Below are 22,125 nucleotides of genomic sequence, written 5' to 3' on the forward strand. Positions count from 1 at the left end.
TCAATTAGCAGTTAAGATTTAGCATTTAACAGTTAACGAACTAAAAGGAATTCTATCGCTAAACGAAGTGTTCTCTTTTGATATCAATGAGTGCCTTTAAATCCCTGAATTTGTTGAATTGACGAGCGCAATTCGCCTAAAAGGTTTCTCCTAAAAAAGCGTTTTCTCTTAGCTTAACAGTTGATTAGATATCATGTTTATATGTATGAGATTTGCAAAGGGGCGCCGGAATAAGTTTATTGTGATGCTTCCAAGTAAATGAGAATTTTATAGAAGTTTTACAATTTGAAACCGTGATTCATTTAAAAACAAAGATTAAATTCATTTTTTTAATTTAATGATAGTTGTTTAGTTGCTTGAGCCTTCGCCTTTAAATCCGTATACAACGGACACTTTTTCGGTAATATAATTTATTATAATTATACCCAAATAAGACTCGCCTTTTCGCAAAAAGATATTTCTTTAAATAAAATATTCATAAAGGGTGTTTCATAACAGTATATTATTATTCAAGGTGATAATTCTAAGTAAAAAACTGTCCGTAAATGTTTCGTTACTCAGTTACAAGATGTTAAATTCTGAAATATTTGCCTTCTTGCTCCTGATTTTTTAAAATTTTGCCTAAATTTGAGGTAACGAAAGATTATCCATTTAGTAAGCCCTACGTCCTCAGCCATGCCTGTGAAAGTGGTTGTGAAAATTGAGGCGTGTTATTTTTTCATGCAAATTTTCCCCTTTTCATACAAAAACTTTGAAACTTAAATACCCTGTAGCTGTAGGTAACGAAACATTCACAAACTTTCTTTACTATTGTTAAACACCCCAAATATTCAGTTGTCTACATAATCTACACGGCTTTTATGAATTTTTCTATTCGTATAATGGCATATTAGTAAGACAAGGACAGAATCTGAGAATCAATGGATGATGCATTAGTGAAAAAAGAAAGGAATAGTTGTGAAAGAGTGAGGTTACATGCTTTCTGCATGTTTTTTTTTTATGAGACAAGTTAATTTAAAACGTTTAAAGCCCTTTTTACTTAACTATGACCACTAAACCTCTTTTTCGTGACTTAACTGGAGAAGATCCAGATCCTGAAGTCACTGTTGTGGAATCTCTGTGCATGAATTGCCAACAAAATGTTCGTAAATCAATCTAGTCACAAATTTCCTTCACAAAATTACCTCTTTTTTCTTTTCAGGGCTCTACCAGACTTCTACTCACTAGAATTCCATATTTCAAAGATGTAGTAGTAATGTCTTTCTCTTGTGATCATTGTGGTTATCAGAATAATGAAATTCAGCCCAGCAGTGTTATTCCTGATCGAGGGATAAGGATAAAGTTAGTTGTTAAGGATAAGCAAACCTTAAATCGTCAGCTTGTAAAGAGTGATCATACTAGGATAGAAATTCCTGAAGTTAGTTTTGAAATTCCCTCTCAAAGTCAGAAAGGAGGTTAGTGCCTACTTATTGAGATCAATAGAAGCAAAACTGAGGCAAACATTTTTTCTAAGTTAACTTCTCATGTCTATTTTTGCAAATTACATGTTACATGCCTTTAGATAAATTTTATTTGCATTTAGTTACATAATAAATTATACAAATGCTTGAAATATTTCCTTGAAACATTTCTATTTTTAAGATTTTATTTTAACCATATTTATTAAACATACACTTTGAAAATAACATTTTTTCTCTGCTCACTTTAGAGTCTATTCAAATTTTAAGTATAAGCAAATTATACTGTCCCAAAGCATATGAGCATTTTTATTCTTAATTTTAGGACTCTTGATAGTTATCAACTATAACTAGTAAATTTGCAGGAAAGTATATTTGGCTTCAAATTTCTATTTTGTAATTTTATTACTTACTTCATATTCATTGTATCTGCTCAGCATAAAAACTAAATTTTTCAACACTTATTTTTTCTCACAGAAAATAAAATCTCTTTTTTAATTAAGTGGAAATGCATATTTCAGAAGTTACCACAGTGGAAGGTATCATTAATCGATCCATTTCTGGATTGGAGCAAGATCAACCTGCTAGAAGAGAGCAGCACTTGGAAGTTGCCAAACAAATTGATACATTTATAGGCTCATTAAAAGAGCTTAAAAATGTGGAAAAACCATTTAACCTAGTAAGTGTTCAAGATGTGCTGCATGTTTTTTTGCTAAATTTAACTTTAAATTCTGAACTATACTATTAATTTGCATTAGATATTAGAAGATATATCCGGCAATAGTTTCATTGAAAATCCCAACGCTCCAAAAACAGATCCAGACTGCTCTTATGAGTATTTCAAACGCACCAAAGAGCAGGATCACGAACTGGGTTTGTTTACACATGAAGAAGTTACAGATGAAAAGGAAGAAGAACCAGCCCTGCTTCATCTAATCAAAGAAGGCGAGTTTACACTTGAGGATATTGAAGGAGAAGTTCTTCAATTTAACACGAATTGTCCAGGCTGTGGCACACCTTGTCAGACCAATATGAAAATGACTAGTATCCTTTGGTAACCTTTTTTCCTGATAACTAGAATTTTTATTGAACAAATACATCATTTCCTTATTAATACCTAGACATTCCGCATTTTAAAGAAGTGATAATAATGGCGACAACATGCGATGCCTGCGGGAATAAAACCAATGAAGTGAAGTCTGGGGCTGGTATTGAGCCCCAAGGGGTTCACATTGAGGTTGATGTTCAGAACAAAGCGGACCTTACTAGGGATGTTTTGAAGGTTTATTAATGAATACTTGTATAAGGGTTGATTGTTTAAACTAATATTGTTTTTAGTCTGAAACTTGCGATTTGGAAATACCGCAATTAGAGCTAACAGTAGGTCCTCATGCTTTGGGCGGGCGTTTTACCACAGTGGAGGGTCTTATTTTGGCAATAAAGAACCAGTTAAACGATCCAACTACTTCGCATATTTTTGGAGATTCTAAAGACCGAACGGCGGTCGAGCAATTCGAACATTTTCTAACTAAACTAGATGAAGTTCTTGAGAATAAAATTAATATCACAATTGTTCTAGATGATCCTTGTGGGAATAGCTATATTCAGGTGAGCTTTGTGGGGTGGTAAGTATTTATTGCAGTAGCCAAATCATTCATTGTATGTAGTTTTGCGTCAACGCAAAAAATTTCAAATTCAAATTATGAGTTTTTAATTTGTTGATATAATTGGGAGTGAGAAAATAAGTTATTTTCAGAGTATGAAAGATGAAGATGAGCCAGATGAACAACTGAGAATAACTCATTATGAAAGAACTTTTGAGCAGAATGAAGATCTAGGACTCAATGATATGAAAACTGAGAACTATAAAGAGGAAGAAACTGCAAATTCCAGTTAAAAACATGGATATTGTCTGCCATTTTATATTTTTCAGGGTCCTTAAGGTTTGAAATAATAACCTTATTTTCGAATAAACGATTGTTTGAAATATTTTTTTGATTTTTTCCTTTTTTTATTATCGTCATTTCTCGATTTTAAACGTCAAGTCGCTAACATTGCGCATGTTTTGCTTTTATGTGAGCCATTAAATATTCAGATGAATAAATATGTAACATATAATAAAGTTATATAATATATATAGTTATATGTATATTATATAAAAGCCTCATTTCTAATATATCTAAACACTTTGATAAAAAAAACATTTTTTAATGTTAATTAGTTGTAATGTTGAGCAGTAGCATTTGCACTTGTACTTATAAAACACTATGTGAATGCCTGGATCGCCATTATAGTTACTCATTCTCGGTCACCGTCAGTTTGCAGACTTTTCCAGTGACAATACATATCATGTGACTATTAAAAGTTCTTTAATAATGACTCACTTAGATACATTCTATTTGCTCATTGTTGGGGACAATGTGTAAGAATGGAAATGATCATTGTTATAAAATTCTCTTTAATCACTTCATATTATTAAAGGAATAAAATCCCTTTTTTACAACTTACAACCCTATAAAAAACCTCATGTGTAATATCTAATATTTTCTAATACACAGGATCTGGGGTCTGCGTCATCAAAATTCCATATCGGGTTTTAATTATAATTCTTTGCTTAGAATACTGGTCTTCAGGAGAAAATCTTGCTAAAAATTGAAATAAAACTCAGTGTTTATGGAAAGTAAATAAACAACATTATATACTATTTTAAATTATTAAAAATCAAGCAGTGCATTGGAACTATTTTGCTCCTGTATAAAAAACAAATGTTGACAGTAAGTAAATTGGCTATATGAATAAGCAAATGCAAAACAAATTTTTAACTCACAAGAACTGATATTGAAACAGTGTATAACTTGGATAACTTACCAGGATGTGCTGACTGAGTTGGATTTCCATATGGATCTATTTTCTGGAAAATAAAAGATTATATTGGAGATTTTTGATATATCTCTAATTGCTTTGTAAAAGAAAAGAAACTGTTTAAAGAGACCACCACTAACATAAAAGCATGGTAGGATTTTTGCTCCACAGTAATGTCACCAGAAAGTTTAAATGATGTAACTTATATGAATATGGGCGTAAAAAAAATTTTCAGTTGCAGAGTATTAAAGTTTCACATTTTTAACCACATTTTTTCCATAACTTATAGTTTTTGAGATATTTACTTACTTACCTTGAAGGTCTACATAGTTAAATACCCTAAATAATTTTGAAAATCATCAACATATACTGCCACACTACATCACTATCAATTTCAGGAACCTAAGAATGTAGTTTTATGTAATCCTTAAGAGCTACTAAGAGGTTACCATGCATTTAAAATTTGGCCCAAATATCTCAAAAACTATAGGAGCCTTATAAACAAATTTCAAAAAGTTCAATTTTACCAATTAGGAATTTTAAAACTAAGGATTTCCAAACCCATATTCTTATGTTTTTTATCATATCAGTGATTTTATCACTTGAATTCTAATTCTTCCTCTGACCTAAAAGTCTAGAACCCCTAATTATATTGAAAGTTAATTAGAAAATTGAAATATGGCACAGGGTATTCTGTTTACAACAGGAAAGGTGAGAGATGCCTCAACTTTTTGGAAGGTACTGTATAGTCAAATGTATGAATTTGAATATGCAGCATGTGTTCCTATTCAGTATTATCAAAACTAGAAGATATGAGGAATTTTATCACATGTTTCATCACCGGTGTGCTGTAAGACATGTTAAAGTAAACGAAAATTAGAAATAAAAAAACAATAGACACGTTGTAAAGACTTTGGTTTGTTGTGTATTTGTAGTCTTATGGATAAAGCCACTTTACTCACTTACCTTTAGAGTGTATATTCGTTTGCCGCTTTGATCTAAGTAATACATTAAATACATTGTGGCTTAATTTTTATTTAATTTTACGGGGAAAGAGATTCTTGCGTTCGCGTAAACCGTCGGGCACACAGGTTCAGAAAAAAGCGAGGTTAAAAGACTTTGTTAAGAAGGTCGACAATACTTGTACACTTGTCTACATTGTTTACTAATGTTTATCTACACCACACATCTATACTGATATCGCATACCACATAACTCGATTGATCTCATCTATTATTGCGACAGCATCTCCAAGATAAGTTTCTCATAATTGCGAGGTCAAGTACATTTAAAATTGAAAAAGAAAATTAAAAGGGCAAGAAAAGAATTTCGATGACTACTTTTGAATGAGAACGTCGAGTGTAATTGGAGTCCAAGGAACACTCGCGATACACTCACATTCTCAATTATAACTTTCAAAACTCAATAGTGTCAACTGAATATCTCAATGTCAACCGTCATTCAATTGAGTTTACATTTTCCGAAATATTTTTGCCTTGCTGGAAACCAAAAGATGAGATTTCGTCGGTTTTTGTAATCTGTTTCGTAGTTTGCGGTGAACTTGAACTTTTTATCACTCGGTTGTTGTTATTTATGAAACTGCTGATGTAAATCTTTCCGATTCTGTGCGTATTTCACCGTATAGCTGCTTCTTTGCCAGGCAAGACTGCGAGACGCTTTGACGCGGACTAGACAGTGTTTGCTCAACAGGACTGGATAGTTTGGGTTTTAGCGGAGTTCCATGTTTCACATCCTGTTCAGTTCGAAAAGTTAATTACCGCCGGGAGTTTTTATTGTTTGTTTATTATTGTTGAAAATTCTCCACTGGACCTTCCTAAGGAACATCCAGGGCAATGGTGAGAACTGTTTATTTCAAATTCCTCTTTGATCTAGTTTCTAAGTATATAAAAAAGTTCTTTTCAAATTTGATGTCTTCACTTATAGGATAACAAAGCTAATGCTGACAAGGGACATAAGGGAGATGGTGACTCTGAGGTGAGTGTTAGATTTTTTTATGTGAAGAAATCTTAATCTAAGAACACTGCGACACTGCCAATTGACAGATTTAAGAGTACCAATCAATTGCCTCAAAATTTTCCAGGCTGCACTAATCTTCGACCTTGATACACTTGTAGCATGTAAATAATTGTGTATCCAATTAATGCTGTCAATTGAGGTTGTAGGACCACAGTTTGTTAGTTTGCATAAGCAATTAAGTAAGAAAATTGGGGGGCTTCAGAAATTGAAACAAAAACTATTTTAGTCCTAAACTAATGTGTTATTTAGGCAGGGAAATTGATAATTGCTCTGATATTTTGATGTTGTAAAGTTTACCCTTTGACTTTGACAATTGTGGATAAATATCTGGGTGGATAGCTCTGTTGGACTTTCACACAATTTGCCATTATGATAGTGTGAAGCTATCTAGGTACAGCTTAAATTTTGACTTAAAACATGCATATAAATCATAGAAAGATGCTGTTAGATATTGCTATGAATTGTTATTAGTCACACTAATTGCAACATAGTTACAAAGTACTCCTTACCTATTCATAAATTTCTTTCTAAATTTCTCATCCAAAGTGTATATTAAAAGGGATTAGTACCACATCAGAATTTATAATTAAAAAGGGTTCAATATGGAACTAAATCCAATAACTAATTATCTACTTAAAGCAGTGATATCAGATTTAACCAATTACTTTTACTCCCTAATTATTTCTGGCAATCACTGGTTTGTGAAATATGTGCTTAATTATCTTCCTCAATATATTCAGACTATGTGAAAGCACTGTACCTTTGGTCATACTTTTGTTAAGACTGCTAGAATGGACTGCTAGAAATGCTTTGGGTTATTTCAGACTGGAACTTCCACTAAAAAAGGTTTATGGTTGTAATTGAATAATTTTTATTTATTTGTGGTTGGGTTATGGTTATTTTCATTGTTTTTTTTCCAATAAAAGCAACTTTGTGTTCTATGCATTTTTCATGAGAACAGTAAAATTTAATGCCAGTTTTATGTCCATACTACTGTGAAGATACTTTTAGAGACACCTCGCAAACTCAAAATTTCCCAAAACATAACAGGACAGATGCAAGATTAAAGTGGATTTTATGAGTGCGTTATAGTAACCTCCCCAATAATAATCCTAAATTAAGGCAACCAACTACCTACATTAAAATAATGGATAATAAATTATCCAAAAATGATTGTTATTTCAAAACAATTCCAACACATCAGTCATATTAGATTGACGGTACAAAACACATATATCACTTGCCTCACGCTTCAATTAAAAAAAAAAAATTCTTTTAAAATCTCGTTGAACTTGCTGCCAAAAACGCCAAGTAGCTGTTTTGGAAATAGTGCAATTTTATTTTCCAGTGAAAGTATTAGTGACTGACTGCACAATACCTACTCTAGTCTGAGTAGGTGAATTCCCTGAAGTTTACGTTACAAAGTATATTGGCCTGGGACCTATTTTTATGCTCATTTTTTTCAGTCGATTTATTATAGGAAAAGTAAGCGGCCATAGGAGAAGATTGATCGTTGAAAGAAGCTATAAGCGGAACTATGTACCATTTATCACACATCTCTCTATCAAATTCTTAATTTTCTTGACCTTTAAAGTCCAAATCTTAGCCTTGATTACAAATATAGCAAGTTGACACTAATTTTAGCCCAACATTGTTTTTTACAGTTATATAAATTTCCTAACAACAGGTCTTACGAGGCGCCTCTGTTTACGTTTTTGTACCACCGTTTTTTTTTTTTTTTGTTGAGTGGGCGATAATACATTTTTGGCAGCCGGAGGTGTTTTTGTTGTGGATTGTGCCATTTCCAGTGCAGTTTATAGCTACCGCTGTTATTAACACGTATTTTGTCCACATCACATCACAGCAGTCACCATCAAAGATTGTGAATTAAATCTCAGTATTTTTTAGTGTTTGTGGTGCTGAAACGAGAAAAAATTACTCTATTGTGTTGGTTTTGTGGGTGGAAAGTTTGTGGAAATGGAACAAAAAGCATTAGTAATGTTAATATGGGGATTTTGACACTGCCTACACAATTTTCGCCACTGTGATCTGTGACAATTTCTCAACGTACTAAAGTGAATTTTGCAGAATCATATGAACGTGGGGCTATTAGAATCTCTCTTCAAATACACCTCAAAATGGATATAAGCAGCATTTTTAGAAGAAGAAAGAAAAGCGTATTTGAACACGTAGGTCTGCTAGAAAACGATTTTCAGAGACTTTAGTTCATATCACATCATCCCTACCTCTCCAGCCCTATTTCGTTTATGTATGCAACTGCTAAATATTAAAAATTTGACTTCGTCAAGTTTAACTAACCTGAATTAACCTAAATTGATTAAAAAAAATCTTAAGGGCAGTTCAGACTCATTCATTGAATGATTCAATTTTAGTTCTGTCTGTTTTAGGCTAACTGGTAGGTGGTGTCCTCAGTATTTTAGTTGGATTTAAAAGGTCAACGTCAGTTTTGCCATCAATTCGAATCTCAAACTTTTATTAGGTACGTAAGTACGTCAAAAACTGTATGCACCAGGGTTTACTACATAAAATTCGTATCTCTGGGTCGTTCTGAAATGTTCAGAAATTAAGTTTGGTTTTTTCAAGAATGTTCAAACAAAATCAATTTATTAAACACGCTGTGTAGTGAAAACAAGCATTTTTTTGTCCAAGACGTATTTGGTGTCCTCACTCTATTTTTTCATCCCCAACATCCAATACTAATTTGTACTAATGTTTCTAAGACACGCTGTATGTTGAACATCAGCAACTCCTTATTTTGCGTAGCTATACAAAGTTTTTTCCACTTCGTTAGACAAAGAGACATTTTAACACTCCACCAAGCATACTACCATAGCAACTCATGGGTAAAAGTAGTTCACTCTATTGGTGTTCAAAGTAGATTATTTTTAACCTCGTTTTGACTTGGAATTGGTCGGTTTCAAATCGTAATGCCAAGTATCATTGGTCGGTGTCACGTCTCACAGGTAGAATCCTTCAATGACATCTGGAGATGAAATCCGTATCCGTTCACGAAACCGCAATGGTTTACGTTTCCGTTCAACAAGGTACTTCCGTGTACCTCAATTGAAGATGATGTTATTTCTTATCAGCTTTTGTTAAATACATTCATCGTTCACCTGTTCGTAGGTCTCCAAGGCGAGCTAATGCCAAATACGGCTTGAATTGACACTTCTGCGTATAAAACTGTCAATTTAAGCTGCGCTTGTGATGTGTAGTTGTGGGGAATTTGAGGGATAGTAATCTCTTAGACAGAATGACAGTAAATGCCTTTATCTGATACACTGTGATTTAAATCAATGTAATCAAATAAAATCCTCTCTTCTCTTGAATCATACTGTATATTGTATAACAAGGGTGGATTCCAAGGGTGACCATGCTAGTCGAAGACAAAGTTTTCCGATGCCGAGAATGAAATAGTTTGACATTTCAAAATTGATTTTTACTAACCTGCTTACTATTAATAAAATTGTCAATGAAAATGCTAGATTGTCCTTGGTCGCTAGACAATAAAAATGCGTGATATCAGGATTGGCGCCTACGCAAGCAGCTTGTGCGCAACATTTCACGCTCGTGTGTTAAGAGAGAGCTCGTGTGAGCGATTTTTTCCCTCGACTCATGAACAAGTTGCAACACGAGAAACGAAGTGGCGAATTGGCGACGGTCAAGTTAGGCACTAGTCCATGGTGGTCAAATCGGATGAAGTGACAACACTGTGACCTCCATATCTTGTACGTATATGCGATAATTGTGGCGGCGCGTGACAAATATCTGGCGACTAGGTGACGTCGTAAATGTACTATACATGGCGGCTTTCAGTTCAAAAAGTGGGAAATATTTTATTGGAATGCCGGCAATCGTTCGCTGCAATCAATCTCTATAGATAGTTCAATTTGCCATTTAAACTATATACATCAATCGTCGCCAACACGCCAGAGAAACAATGACCATGGCAGTGCGGCAATATAACTCATAATCGAACTGTAATGCAATATGTGGCTATAACCGTTCCGAATTAGTAAAAGCATTTTTGCTTGTAAGCAGTGTTGCATGCCTTTGGTAAACATTACGCCGGCGCTTGCAGTTTCCCAAGAATTAAAACGCCCTTTTCTTAGCCCAAAAACAATTTGCACCAAGGACCCCCACCACCGACACCACTGAACAAAACCAAATTGACAGCTGGCGCCATTCAGGGGCCTCTTATCAAGAAGGATAAGCGGCACTCCAGCTCCAGATTTAACATCACCAAGAATAGGGAATTGGAACCACTTCCGCTTTTAAAAGGTATGTTTTCTCATGTATTCATTCAAGAATTATGCACTTAGCAATAAAATGCCACAACACCATAATGAATTTAAAGAGTGAGTATATTTGAAGCTCTAATTAATCTCTTTAAAGCAGAATTAGCACGAATTAATCCAAATTATTTATATAATTCATTGGGCTCACTCGTCGTCATCGATGTTTATGGAATTTATTATATAAATTCGTTTGATGAACAAGTTTGAGCTTTTTCTGAATTTTAATAATAAATAATTAATATTTAGTAATGATAAGTCAGAATTTTTACATTGTGTGACCTACGTAACTGATTTTTATGACTGTCACATGTCAAAGTCACAGTTATTTGTGACTGTCATGGTGTGGTAGGTATTTAGTTTCAGTTTATTCCATAGAAACTCAACCATGGAAATATATAATTATTAAAATCATCACGCAAGATGCAGTACCATAAAGGGCGTGACTAAAATAGGAGATAGGAAACCGAAATTTAAGCATTGATTTTATTTCCGACTACGTCCCTAAATTGTACAAAAAATAATGTAAAATAATAAAGGGAATAAGGAAATGGAACATAATGTGAAACATTCGGTTTGTAGAAAGAATGATGAAAGGCCTAATCAATCTCTTTTGAGGCCTTTCTCTGAAAAAAAAATTGGTACAAAACAACTAATTACGGGGTTTTAAATATTTTGCCCAGCTCTGCCAATCAAAATCAATAATTTAAAGTGATTACAAGAGTTTTCCTTTATAGGAACATTGGGTGTCTATAAATAGAATTTCCAGGGCATCTTTACGTCCACCCCTGGTAACTTTTAATCCATCAAACGTCTATTTATTGACCTTTAAAGCGTCGGGGAGGTGCGGCCTTGTCTAAAGGCAAACAGGTGACGCATGCCCCTTTGTAGTCGTTGGGGAATTACGGGGTTGCCACGTAGGGCGCGAAACCAGGGGATGAAGCTATAACCGCCCCTTTGAGTACCTTTTGAGTGCCTCTGGAGTCAGAATTGAAGAAGTAAGTTTTGATTGCAGCTTTCGTCTCGAACGTTTTCTGTGAAGCTTTTTGAATTTTGGACGTTGTACGGATTTAGGAGAGCCGCAGAATGGATGCTGGGCATTTGGGGAGAATTTGGCTTGGCAACATTGCCGGCAATAATCCATATATCCTCCCTTTAGTTTTTCATGATTGCTTCGACTTTTCCCTTATATTTTTCTATTAAAGTCTTCGAAGTGTTGCCTAAGTTTAGGTAGGTGTGATAGGAGCCTCAGAGTTGTCAATATGGATTTAGCTTCGTTTTTGTTTCTCGTGCAGACCTCCAGTGGTTGATGCAAGAACTTGGTAACTATCCCCTTATTGGGGGTCTTTTTCCTGTTACTTTTTACCGCTCGCATAAATTGAATCCTAAACGTTTCTAATGCATGTTTACATTCACTATGGTTTTCTTTTTGCTGCGCCAAATACAAACTAGTCCGCGATTAATATTTGACGAACAAATAGATAAAAATCATGCAATGGTAATTCTAATTATTAGTAACATCGCTAATAGCGCAGCCATTTGTCCAGCCGACGTATTTATAGGTTCCGTTAATTGAGCTTACTTGTTTAGCAATTGGAATTCGTTGATTCGAGGCAGCGACATGCACGATACTCGTTTTTTGTTAAGACATTAAAATTGCGTTTTTAATAGATTTAAATGGTTTCTTTTGCCAGGCCAGAGGTCAGTTTGGGGATATTTTCACTTCAAGGGATCAAAGATCCTTTGGAATAGCTTAATGTTAGTCCTGTAATTCTCTGCGAAATTCTCTCAAATTATGTATGAATTATTTGTTTAATTTAACGTTGTGGTTCTTATCTTAACATTTCAAGCAATCCTCCTACTACTAACCGTTTTCACCTATTTTCCTTGCCATTTCTGTCCTCGCTTGGTTTTCAAATAAGTTTGGCTGATCGTGCTTTAAATATCAAGTACTTAATAGGAAATTAACACAAATTGAAAACTTTTACCGTCCGTAACAATCAGTGACGCAACACGTCTCTTTCCGACCTACTAATAGTGAATATACTTCAGCTCCCTTAGTAGTTTGGAATTCCCACTTGGTACGCCTCTGATATTTAATGAATCGAAACCCCATTAACGACAATTTTTCTTTAAATGTCGCAACTACGAAATCAGTTATGTCCACCAATGGCTTTTGATCGTTTCGAGAATTCGCGTTGTACGTTAGAGAATTGTGAATTTCTTCGAAAATTTCACGATTACCTTCGATGACCAATAAGATGCTTCGTTTTCCTGTCGTTTCCATGGCAAACATTGAACATTTTTATTAACAATAATTTTAACGTTTCATTATCACTTAATGAATAATCCGAGTTCTAGTGCTCAGGAAGTGAAGATAATTGAAAATTGTGAAAACATCCTATTACGTCGAATAAATCAAGGATGTATTAGCGGGATGAGTATTGGGTTACATCGGTTTTACCATTAAGTGGAAATCGCGAGGAAAATCGTTATTTCTCAGGCTATTTTTCTTTTAATTTTACATGCGCACGTACATATGCTATGTACATGTTTTTGTATTTTCTCTAGAATCACTGGAAAATTGCATAAATATAGATTCCCATTTATACCTTCATTGCCGTTGATTAAGGATTTGCCTCGGGGATTGCTGGGATGGGACGGTTGGGACAGCTATGAAGTCACTCACAAATTTTCAGTTCCATAGCTTTTCTTAATTCATAATGACCAAAAATTCAAATTCATGATTTATTTACGCACCAAAAGACCGAGATAGCAGAAGGCAGATAAAATCGATTCTGTACTACTTTTTAATTTTAGAAAATTCCTCAGTATCCTGAAAAACAACGTGCGCCAATTATATTTGAATATTCAAAATTGCTCAACAAAAATTTATTTTGTTGCGTCTGTTGTGTGTGTGTGTGTGTGTGCTCTGGCTAGAAAGAACTTCTCAATGTTGAGAGACAACATCTGCCCATGAATTACTCAAGGGCGTAATACCACTGGAGGGTCTCAACATAAAAATGCATCTAGATTTTCTTCTGCGATTCTCATAATTGTTTTATAATTTTTCAATCTCTTTAAGGCAAATGGATCCATATTCTCTGGAAATGGATTTTTCAAAATTACCATTTATTGACGTATCTGCTAAATATCAAGGGTATGGAATGGACCAAAAGCCGTGATGTTTATTTAGAACGAATTCGGAGTTCCACAATTTTTTCACCATTCATTATTTATGAATAATGAATAAATACGTTTAATAATGAATAAGGCATTAATTCTCATTTAAAATTTTTCTTAGATTTGTAAACTCCGCTAATGTCTTTAGTACGACAATGAATTTTGAATTTTAAATTACGGAAAATCTAAATTTATTAACGTGTATGCTGAAAATCAGAGGTTTAGTAAGCGTTCCCAGTGGAAAATTAGAACTTTCGGTAAAGGTCAGAGGCGTACTAAAAATTCTCGAAATCGTTTAATTATAGGCGTCCCATTTCTTTTTGTTTTTAATTCGTTGATACCATTAGAGACCACATACAACAGTGATTTTTTTATCATTTTATTTAGATCACGTGGGACTATTAACTTTTACAATTTTATTCACTAAGAATTCCAAATAGAAATAACGGCATATAAATACTTTGCTTAAAAACAGAAGGATACTATACCTTTTTTTTTGTTAAGTTGATAAGTAATTTTTAGTTGGATACTGTTTCTGTGTGCATTCCTAAGGCCAAATTATGAACCCACTGAGAGCTTTACCAGAACCAAGTCTTAATAATTAAAACTTCCGCAAAATTAATTTACAATTTGACCCAATTTTCCCCCTTCAACAGTTAACAGAAATGAATGAAATTTCTTTATGTTTAGTAAGCCTACAGCCGGACTACAGCGCCGCTGCTATGCGCTGTTGTTGCTGAATGAAAAATGGTGCATTCTTCTGCATACCAGCAGGTATAAATATTGTTTATACTCTAACCGTTTATAATAACACGTTATGTAGTCGCTGTGGAGGTGTTCAAATAAATGAGCGGACCATAAACGGCTATTTTTAGAAATAACGTAAAACGCTTGCAAAAATTGTCGGATTTTTTATGATCAGTTTCACTATCAAAAGCAATTTATTGTAGAATAAAAGTGGTAATGTAGGACGAAAATGGTCTTCATTTGCTTATAAAACGACTAAAGGTTTAGTTTGAACTACTGCACACTCCTAGATTTTTAATTGACATTTCGATCTCAGTTTAAAAATAGCTCAAAAGCAAAACATTTTTAATCCAATGATAACTGTTTATTCGCCACATAAAGATCTGGTTTCCAGATTTTCTAATATTGGTTAACATTGTTTTCCTGCAAATTTTCGCACTTCACGTTTGACATAACGTGCTTATCTTTGGGTATATTGAGGACAGTAAATTAATCGTATTTCTGCGATGTCAAGCGTTAGCCTAATTTCATCTTCAATAAAAGATAATAGTTATTTATTACAATTATACAATTATATTTATTATCGACAAGTCGCCAGAAAAATCCAATAGTTATATAAATTTTAATATTGTAAGAGCTGGCAAACTTTTCAAACCGCCACCCAATCTCCCGGAGGTATCCCCAAGTCACCCTCATTCCACAGCGGTCTCGACCTTCTGGTGGCCTCAGCCAGTGTGGATTCGTTGAAGGCCTACGCCCTGGAAAGCCAGGAGGATATGGCTGAGTCGCCTGGGTTCGGCCAGAACGGCAAAAGTTACTACGGTTGGTGCTTTTTGCTGCTTTTAATCAGTTGAGACTAATTTTTTTCCCTAAAAATCTTGCCTGGATACTCTGGAAGGTGTCACTGGGAATATCGATAGTAGCGCCAAGGAGGGAGTGCAGAATGGTATTGACAGGAGTATTACGCTTGGAGTAAGTGGGTTCAAGGGAGTAATCCTGGAGCGCCCTTCGCCAATTTGTCAGTTAGCGCTTCTGAAAGGTAATTTATTAGTAGTAATTTTGTCAATTAAAATACTCAAAATGTTATAGCGAAACTGATAAAACTTATTCTGGAAGAAGCTTTTCCTTTATTGAATTATTCGAATGTTGTGGCATTTTATTACAAACTTATGAATTCCATACTGGTTTTGTGATGATTTTTTTCTTGATTTGTGTAGAAGCTACGCCTGCTGACCGTGAGGGAGTCTTTATACAGAAATTAAGACAGTGCTGCGTCTTGTTCGATTTTGCCTCGGATCCGCTCTCCGATTTGAAGTGGAAGGAAGTGAAGAGGACTGCGTTGATCGAGATGGTGGAATTTGTCACTCAACATAAGGGTGTTGTCACTGACAATATTTATCCAGAGGCTGTTAATATGGTAAGTTGGTCAAAAGTATTGTGAAAATAGCGGCGGTTTTTCTGCGGCACTTTCCTCCGTACCGTCACAAGCCAGACAGAACATAGGCCTTCCTATAGGAACTTGAGATCATATATTGTGTATTTAACGAAATAGATTCTATGATCGAGCGGAAGACCCCTTGTATTCAATAGGCGGCTAGTTTGGGTATCAGCAGAGCATGATTCAAGTTTCTAACACTCTTGAGGGATAAACAAAAATAGACCTGCCACTCTATACTTTCTATCTGTATTGTTTATTAAGTATAAGCTAGCATTAAATAACAATAATTGCGTAGATTTATTTGGCATGAGGCCATATTGGTGTTCAGCTATTATTTATAATTTTTTATGCTTATTATTTATACACAAGCTTACCTGTATATGACCCTCTCAAACATCTTCGACCTTGCGGAAGGGCAAGATCTGAGCCTATAATTATTAATGTCTTTCTTATCACTCTTTTTATGGATCAGGACAACCTTGGGGCGCTTTAATGTGTCTGGAAAATCACTAAAACATTTATTTATAACATGGAGCAGAGGCGCTGAGATATCCTGAATAACAAATTTTTACTATAATACAATAGATGAATTTTCGGTTAATTTATTGTTATTTTTCAGAACTATATCATTTTCGTCCTTAATTGCTGTTAGATTTTTACAAATTCGCTAAACAGTTTTTTTTAATTCTTGACAAAATGTTTCTTTTTCAGTTCGCTGTGAATCTTTTTAGAACGCTCCCGCCTTCCTCAAATCCGAACGGAGCGGAATTCGACCCTGAAGAAGATGAACCCACGCTGGAGGCGGCCTGGCCTCATCTCCAGCTTGTATATGAATTGTTCTTAAGAATCCTTGAAGCTCCAGACTTTCAACCCAACGTAGCTAAACGGTACATTGATCAGAAGTTCGTTTTGCTGCTATTAGACCTGTTCGACTCGGAGGATCCTCGAGAGAGGGACTTGCTGAAAACGACGTTGCATAGAATATACGGAAAATTTTTAGGCTTAAGGGCATTTATTAGGAAACAAATTAATAACGTATTTTATAGGTAAGTTTCAGTTTTCATCCAGCAATATTCTGATATTTTCATAAGTTTTTGTGCTCTACAGGAGATTTCAATTGCGTTTTTTTCTTGATTTAGATTTATATACGAAACAGAACACCATAATGGAATAGCTGAATTACTGGAGATCCTGGGATCGATCATAAACGGCTTTGCTCTGCCGCTGAAAGAGGAGCACAAAGTTTTCCTTTTACGAGTGCTGATGCCTTTGCATAAAGTGAAGTCTTTATCAGTATACCATCCTCAGTTGGCCTATTGCGTGGTCCAGTTTCTGGAGAAAGACCCGTCGTTGACGCAACCCGTGATCCGTAGCTTGCTGAAGTACTGGCCGAAGACGCACAGCCCCAAAGAAGTCATGTTTCTCAACGAGTTAGAAGAGATTTTGGACGTTATTGAGCCTGCAGAATTCCAGAAGGTACGTGTCACTCAGTTGTGGGTTTTCGTGGTAATAAGAACAGTGGGGACTTCAAGATTTTGCACTAAAGGCTAGCGCAACAGACAGACTTATCGGCTAACGGTTATCAAGACAGTAGTTGGTTGCTACATTGGCATAAAAACATACATATGTGGGCACATTTACCGGTTTTAAATCACCTCATAAATCTATGCGTTTAGCTATTTGTCAAATTCTTAAAGAGGTGCAGGAGGGGGGCTTTGTGTTGTGATAATTTGTGACAACAGTGACGGAGGGAAATGTTTAGTTTAACTAAAAATAAGTTGGTATTTCAGAAAATTGAATCAAATGCTTACGCTGATCTAGGGCATTATTAAAAGTGAAATTCACTTAGTTTATTTGAAATTCATGTTATCTATAAGATTTAATGCTCAAGCTGACAGCCACCAATATAAGTGACTTTCAATGCGGAAACACAAATAATAACGTAACTACCATGTGCAATTATACAGACTGTATATCATGACGGATATTTTCATCAACATAGCATTAATGAGGTTATTGATTCCTAGATTATGGTGCCCCTTTTCCGTCAACTCGCAAAGTGCGTTAGCTCCCCGCATTTTCAAGTGGCTGAACGGGCACTGTACTATTGGAACAACGAGTACGTCATGTCTTTGGTGGCGGAGAATGCGACCGAGCTGTTGCCCCTAATGTTCCCCAGTTTGTACAAGAACTCTAAAAGTCACTGGAACAAGACCATTCACGGGCTCATTTATAACGCCCTGAAGCTCTTTATGGAGATGAATCAGAAGTTATTTGACGAGTGCACTCAGCAGTACCGACAAGAACGGCAAAGGTGAGTTGGTTTGGTCACGACGATTTTAAGTTGTAATTTTCAGTTGAATTTTTTCCCTACATCTCTCTTTTGTGCATGTCAGTAAGATAGGCAGATTTTGGCGAAGTAACATTTTCATGGCTTGCCACCATGAAAATAATAAAGACATGAGTTAGAGTTGTTTGTCATAAAGAGAATTGTTGCAGAGAGAAGGAGCGAGAAAGCCAGCGTCTGGAACTATGGGAACGTGTCCGCATCCTAGCGAGAAGCAGCTCCGAATACGACAACATAATCAAGCAAATGAGCGCGTCCGATTTTAACAATGTGATAGCCAGCCCCGAAGGTGACGACGACGTTAATTTAGACAATTTAGAACAGGAAGCGCTAGAGGTAATTTGCGTATGTAATTGCATGTCACGCCCAAACGGCTTGCCATTAACTCTCATATCTTTACTTAGGCCTTCTAATGCTAGCTGGAATTCCGTCCATGTAGCCTTCGGTAGTTTTCCCGTGAGACCCCCTTTTTAGTATTTTGCCATCTACTCGTTTCAGGCCAAGAAATCGACTCGCAACGCCAACAAGCCGCTCGTGCGCCGCAAATCCGAATTGCCGCAGGACCAGTACACGGTGAAGGCGTTGAGCGACCACAAGAGGGCCGACGAGTACCTCCCCACCCCCCCGGACGTCAACAAGTGCTAGTCGAACGTGTACTTTAGTAAGTTTAGTGCCAATTATATACGGTCTTGTAGTATTGGCGTCATGTTTGTGCCTGCAAATTTTCGGCCGGTCGAATTGTGCCTAAGAAGTATCCAAATCAGTACGGCCACGTCAGTGTTTAATGTGACTTTATGAGATTATCAACGGACTTTATTCAGTGAGGTTCCTGGATGGCTCACATTATGGGTTTTTGTTGTAAAAAATCTGTGCACACGTTTTTGAGGTTTTGGTTATAAGGACTTGATTCAAGATGGCAGCTTAGTTGGTTTGACAGACATCGAACCAGCTTTCGGCCATGTATGAGAAACTACTTTAAAAAATTTTAGGTTAGGACTATCAGTCATTTGAATTGACATTTGTCAATAAAAAAAACTAAATCAATAAAATTTTCTCCGGTTGAAGGTGGGAAATCTGTTTCTAAATTGTGGTGAATTTCGAAATTATAGGGTTTGAGACTTTTGATTTTCTGTCATCAGACGATAGTTAGTTCTGTTACCTGCCATCATGTCAAACTGCCATAAGTGATCTAAGTGACCCCATTAGATGTCCACAATCAAATAAATGTCTCTTTAGTGTGTGTAAAACCGGTAATTTCGGCTTGGTGCTACACAGAAAGGTCACTTATAAATTTTAGCTTTTCTATATATCGGGTAACTAATGCATACTCAATAAACATTTGAAACGGTTTTTTAAGAGTAAATTAAGATAATTGTGTGATGCAACTTAGAATCTGCTGGAATATGACATTTCACTAAAATATTTCCTAATTCCAAAAGCTAAGGCGACTTAGTTCATTTGAAGGTGTTGTCAAATGTGACTTCAGCGAACTCTAAAGTCGTTTGAGAGAGAAATAGATGTATTGTCAGTTGCCATTTTAATTGACGTTTGACAACTGCTAACTGAAGAAAACCATTTACCCTATTAAATTTAAAATATGAGCCAGTTATTTTATGATCATAAATCGTAGACTTTCTTCACATTGCTGAATTAGTTCAGCGACTTTAAAATTTTCAAACTCTAATCAGCGTAAGGCACTTGCTGAGTGACGGACATAAAAATATAATGACAACCATTTTGGCAATTTGTTTGTAAAATAAATAATCAAAAAAGCGTGTTATGGATAGGTAAACAGCTGTACCTATTGTAAAAAGTTGTTTTTGTGGAAACAGTGACTTTGATTCATATTAGTCCCAACATGCCATAGTTTAATTGAAAGGAAAGAAAATCCTTTTCTAACGAAACCTAAATCAAGTAGGACTTGTATTTAAAAAAATACAATATTATGTCTTAAATAAAAAAACTGACTGAATTATAAAAATTTCCTTAACTTCATCACAATTAACCCAAAAAAGTGTCCTACCTAATAATGCAACGATTTACATCATGGTGGACCTGATGGTCATATTTCAAACATAAAGAAACCGGGTAATTTTGACGAAAATCACATTTGAAGCTAGAGAAGTTAGTCTGTCTTTGATGTGTTTACGTTTGGCAGCACCCTCTTCGGTAGTTCAAATTTACAATTCCAGCAACTATGCATTACGTATAGGCCGATTTGTAAGGTGGATCTGTAATAAGCTCAAAATGCGTATTTTGTTATTTGATTAACTTTATATCTTTTTGTATTAAGGAAACCACAATTGGTCATTCATCAATATCCATTGTGATAGACGTTTTTCCTTGGCTATCCCAACTGGCGCTCACTGGTGGGGTCATCCGGGAATATTACAATCATTTTAAATCTAAAACTATAGTGGAATGATTGTTAACGCATCATCTATCCGCATCTACAGGTACTCATGCTAAAGAGCATTTTATAGAATATTTTACTGCAAAAATTATGGATTTTTTTTATCCGTCCCTCGCCTGCATTGCGAGCTACAATCCCTAAATACATTCCTCTAGTTCTTCGATCTACGAACTGAATTTCTTCTAAGCGTTAGCACTTAACCTGAAACATGGAAGGAAAATATGAGGAACTTTAAAGGACCCATGAACTATTTCGCTCAATCAAAAGTCCGCCGATGGTTTTGCGGTGCTTACAGGTTCCAGTGTCGAAGGATTGCTTGTAGAAGTATGGGTTCAAACACTTTGACGAGCGATTCTTGGTAACCAAAACGTGACTAGTGTATTTTTGGTTGCATTCTTCAGTATTGAGGCATTTTGAGACTATTACTTACTTTATTGTTAATTTAAACGTCATGTCCTCATTGCTCGGCCAACTGCAACTGCGCAAGGGCACGCTCTGATATTGGGGACCGCATCACATATCCTTACGTCATTGTTAATAATGACATTAATTGAGACGAACGCCTGGCTGATAATTTGGCAGATTTTGGCATCGCAATAAGTATTGAACTTCAAAAGTGCCACTTTCGTTATTTGATTTAAACGCTCGCAGATGAATCAAACAGTTGCAAAATACCAAACCCTATTTAGTGCTATTTTGTTTTTGTGTTAAAAAGCAAATCAAATTCGTGTAGCTGGAGCAAAATGTGTATAAGCACCAAAGTGAGCCAAAACAGCGTTTTGAACATTATTTTTGTATCCGTTAGCGTAGTAATGTACTATGTTCACAATTAAAAAATCTGTGGTGTCATGGAAATCAAACGTTTTAATTTGACACGTGACAAAATCAATTACATACAATCTCTAACCTCACTCAACTATCAAATTCGGCTACTGTCACCGTCCAAATTTGGTTTCTATAACGCCGCAGAACTTCTTCCTAACATAGAATCACATAAAAGGGGATAAAGAATGGTATATTTATTTATCTTCTTCAGGTAAACCTTCATTTAAAAATTAGAGTAAAAAATACGAGCAGTAGATTCGCTTTCAATGTGACAAACTGAACTTTTAGCATTGGAATACATTCAATAATTAGTTCTTAGGGAATATACAATTATGTTATTACTCGGTAAGTGGGGGAGAGAGTGAGAGACGGGGGTTTGTATAAAGTATTGTTAAGCAGTTGATTTTGTATTACACAGTATTTTTTTAATGTACAGCTTTGCTTTTATGATCTATTGAATATACTGTTTCAGAAGTACGTGAGGGCATGTAATCATTTCA

The 22,125-nt window shown here is 35.3% G+C and overlaps 3 protein-coding genes across 7 annotated transcripts in view; 2 read left to right on the plus strand and 1 right to left on the minus strand.

The window, feature by feature from the left end:
• The window catches only part of Nop10 (Nop10 ribonucleoprotein), a 30,719-nt gene extending 25,303 nt beyond the window's left edge, over nucleotides 1-5,416 (minus strand). Inside the window, exons 1-3 of the mRNA XM_066393594.1 lie at nucleotides 5,286-5,416; nucleotides 4,326-4,368; nucleotides 3,999-4,102 (exon numbers count right to left, since the gene is read on the minus strand). Of these exons, the coding sequence (XP_066249691.1) occupies nucleotides 4,005-4,102; nucleotides 4,326-4,368; nucleotides 5,286-5,339 (195 nt within the window). The 5' untranslated portion in view covers nucleotides 5,340-5,416 and the 3' untranslated portion in view covers nucleotides 3,999-4,004. The remainder of the gene's footprint in view (nucleotides 1-3,998; nucleotides 4,103-4,325; nucleotides 4,369-5,285) is intronic.
• On the plus strand, nucleotides 995-3,433 carry Zpr1 (zinc finger protein Zpr1). The gene is made up of 7 exons (XM_066393319.1): nucleotides 995-1,141; nucleotides 1,202-1,454; nucleotides 1,979-2,136; nucleotides 2,216-2,501; nucleotides 2,579-2,739; nucleotides 2,796-3,065; nucleotides 3,214-3,433. The coding sequence occupies exons 1-7, from the start codon at nucleotides 1,046-1,048 to the stop codon at nucleotides 3,352-3,354; spliced, it is 1,365 nt and encodes a 454-aa protein (XP_066249416.1). The 5' UTR covers nucleotides 995-1,045; the 3' UTR covers nucleotides 3,355-3,433.
• Nucleotides 5,417-5,779: 363 nt separating the features above from the next.
• wrd (well-rounded) lies at nucleotides 5,780-22,102 on the plus strand. 5 transcript variants are annotated; one of them, XM_066393564.1, is made up of 11 exons: nucleotides 10,532-10,658; nucleotides 14,546-14,629; nucleotides 15,238-15,424; nucleotides 15,501-15,641; nucleotides 15,820-16,019; nucleotides 16,752-17,086; nucleotides 17,180-17,516; nucleotides 18,068-18,354; nucleotides 18,540-18,732; nucleotides 18,792-18,832; nucleotides 18,886-19,023. In XM_066393564.1, the coding sequence occupies exons 2-10, from the start codon at nucleotides 14,603-14,605 to the stop codon at nucleotides 18,798-18,800; spliced, it is 1,716 nt and encodes a 571-aa protein (XP_066249661.1). In that variant the 5' UTR covers nucleotides 10,532-10,658; nucleotides 14,546-14,602; the 3' UTR covers nucleotides 18,801-18,832; nucleotides 18,886-19,023. The 5 variants fall into 5 exon arrangements, with proteins under 5 accessions (XP_066249662.1, XP_066249663.1, XP_066249661.1 ...); XM_066393567.1 differs by having other exon boundaries at nucleotides 18,540-18,723; XM_066393563.1 differs by lacking the exon at nucleotides 18,792-18,832 and having other exon boundaries at nucleotides 18,540-18,723; nucleotides 18,886-22,102.
• Nucleotides 22,103-22,125: the final 23 nt, after the last annotated feature.

This window comes from Euwallacea similis, chromosome 9, assembly GCF_039881205.1.
Source record: "Euwallacea similis isolate ESF13 chromosome 9, ESF131.1, whole genome shotgun sequence".
Lineage (NCBI taxonomy): Eukaryota > Metazoa > Arthropoda > Insecta > Coleoptera > Curculionidae > Euwallacea > Euwallacea similis.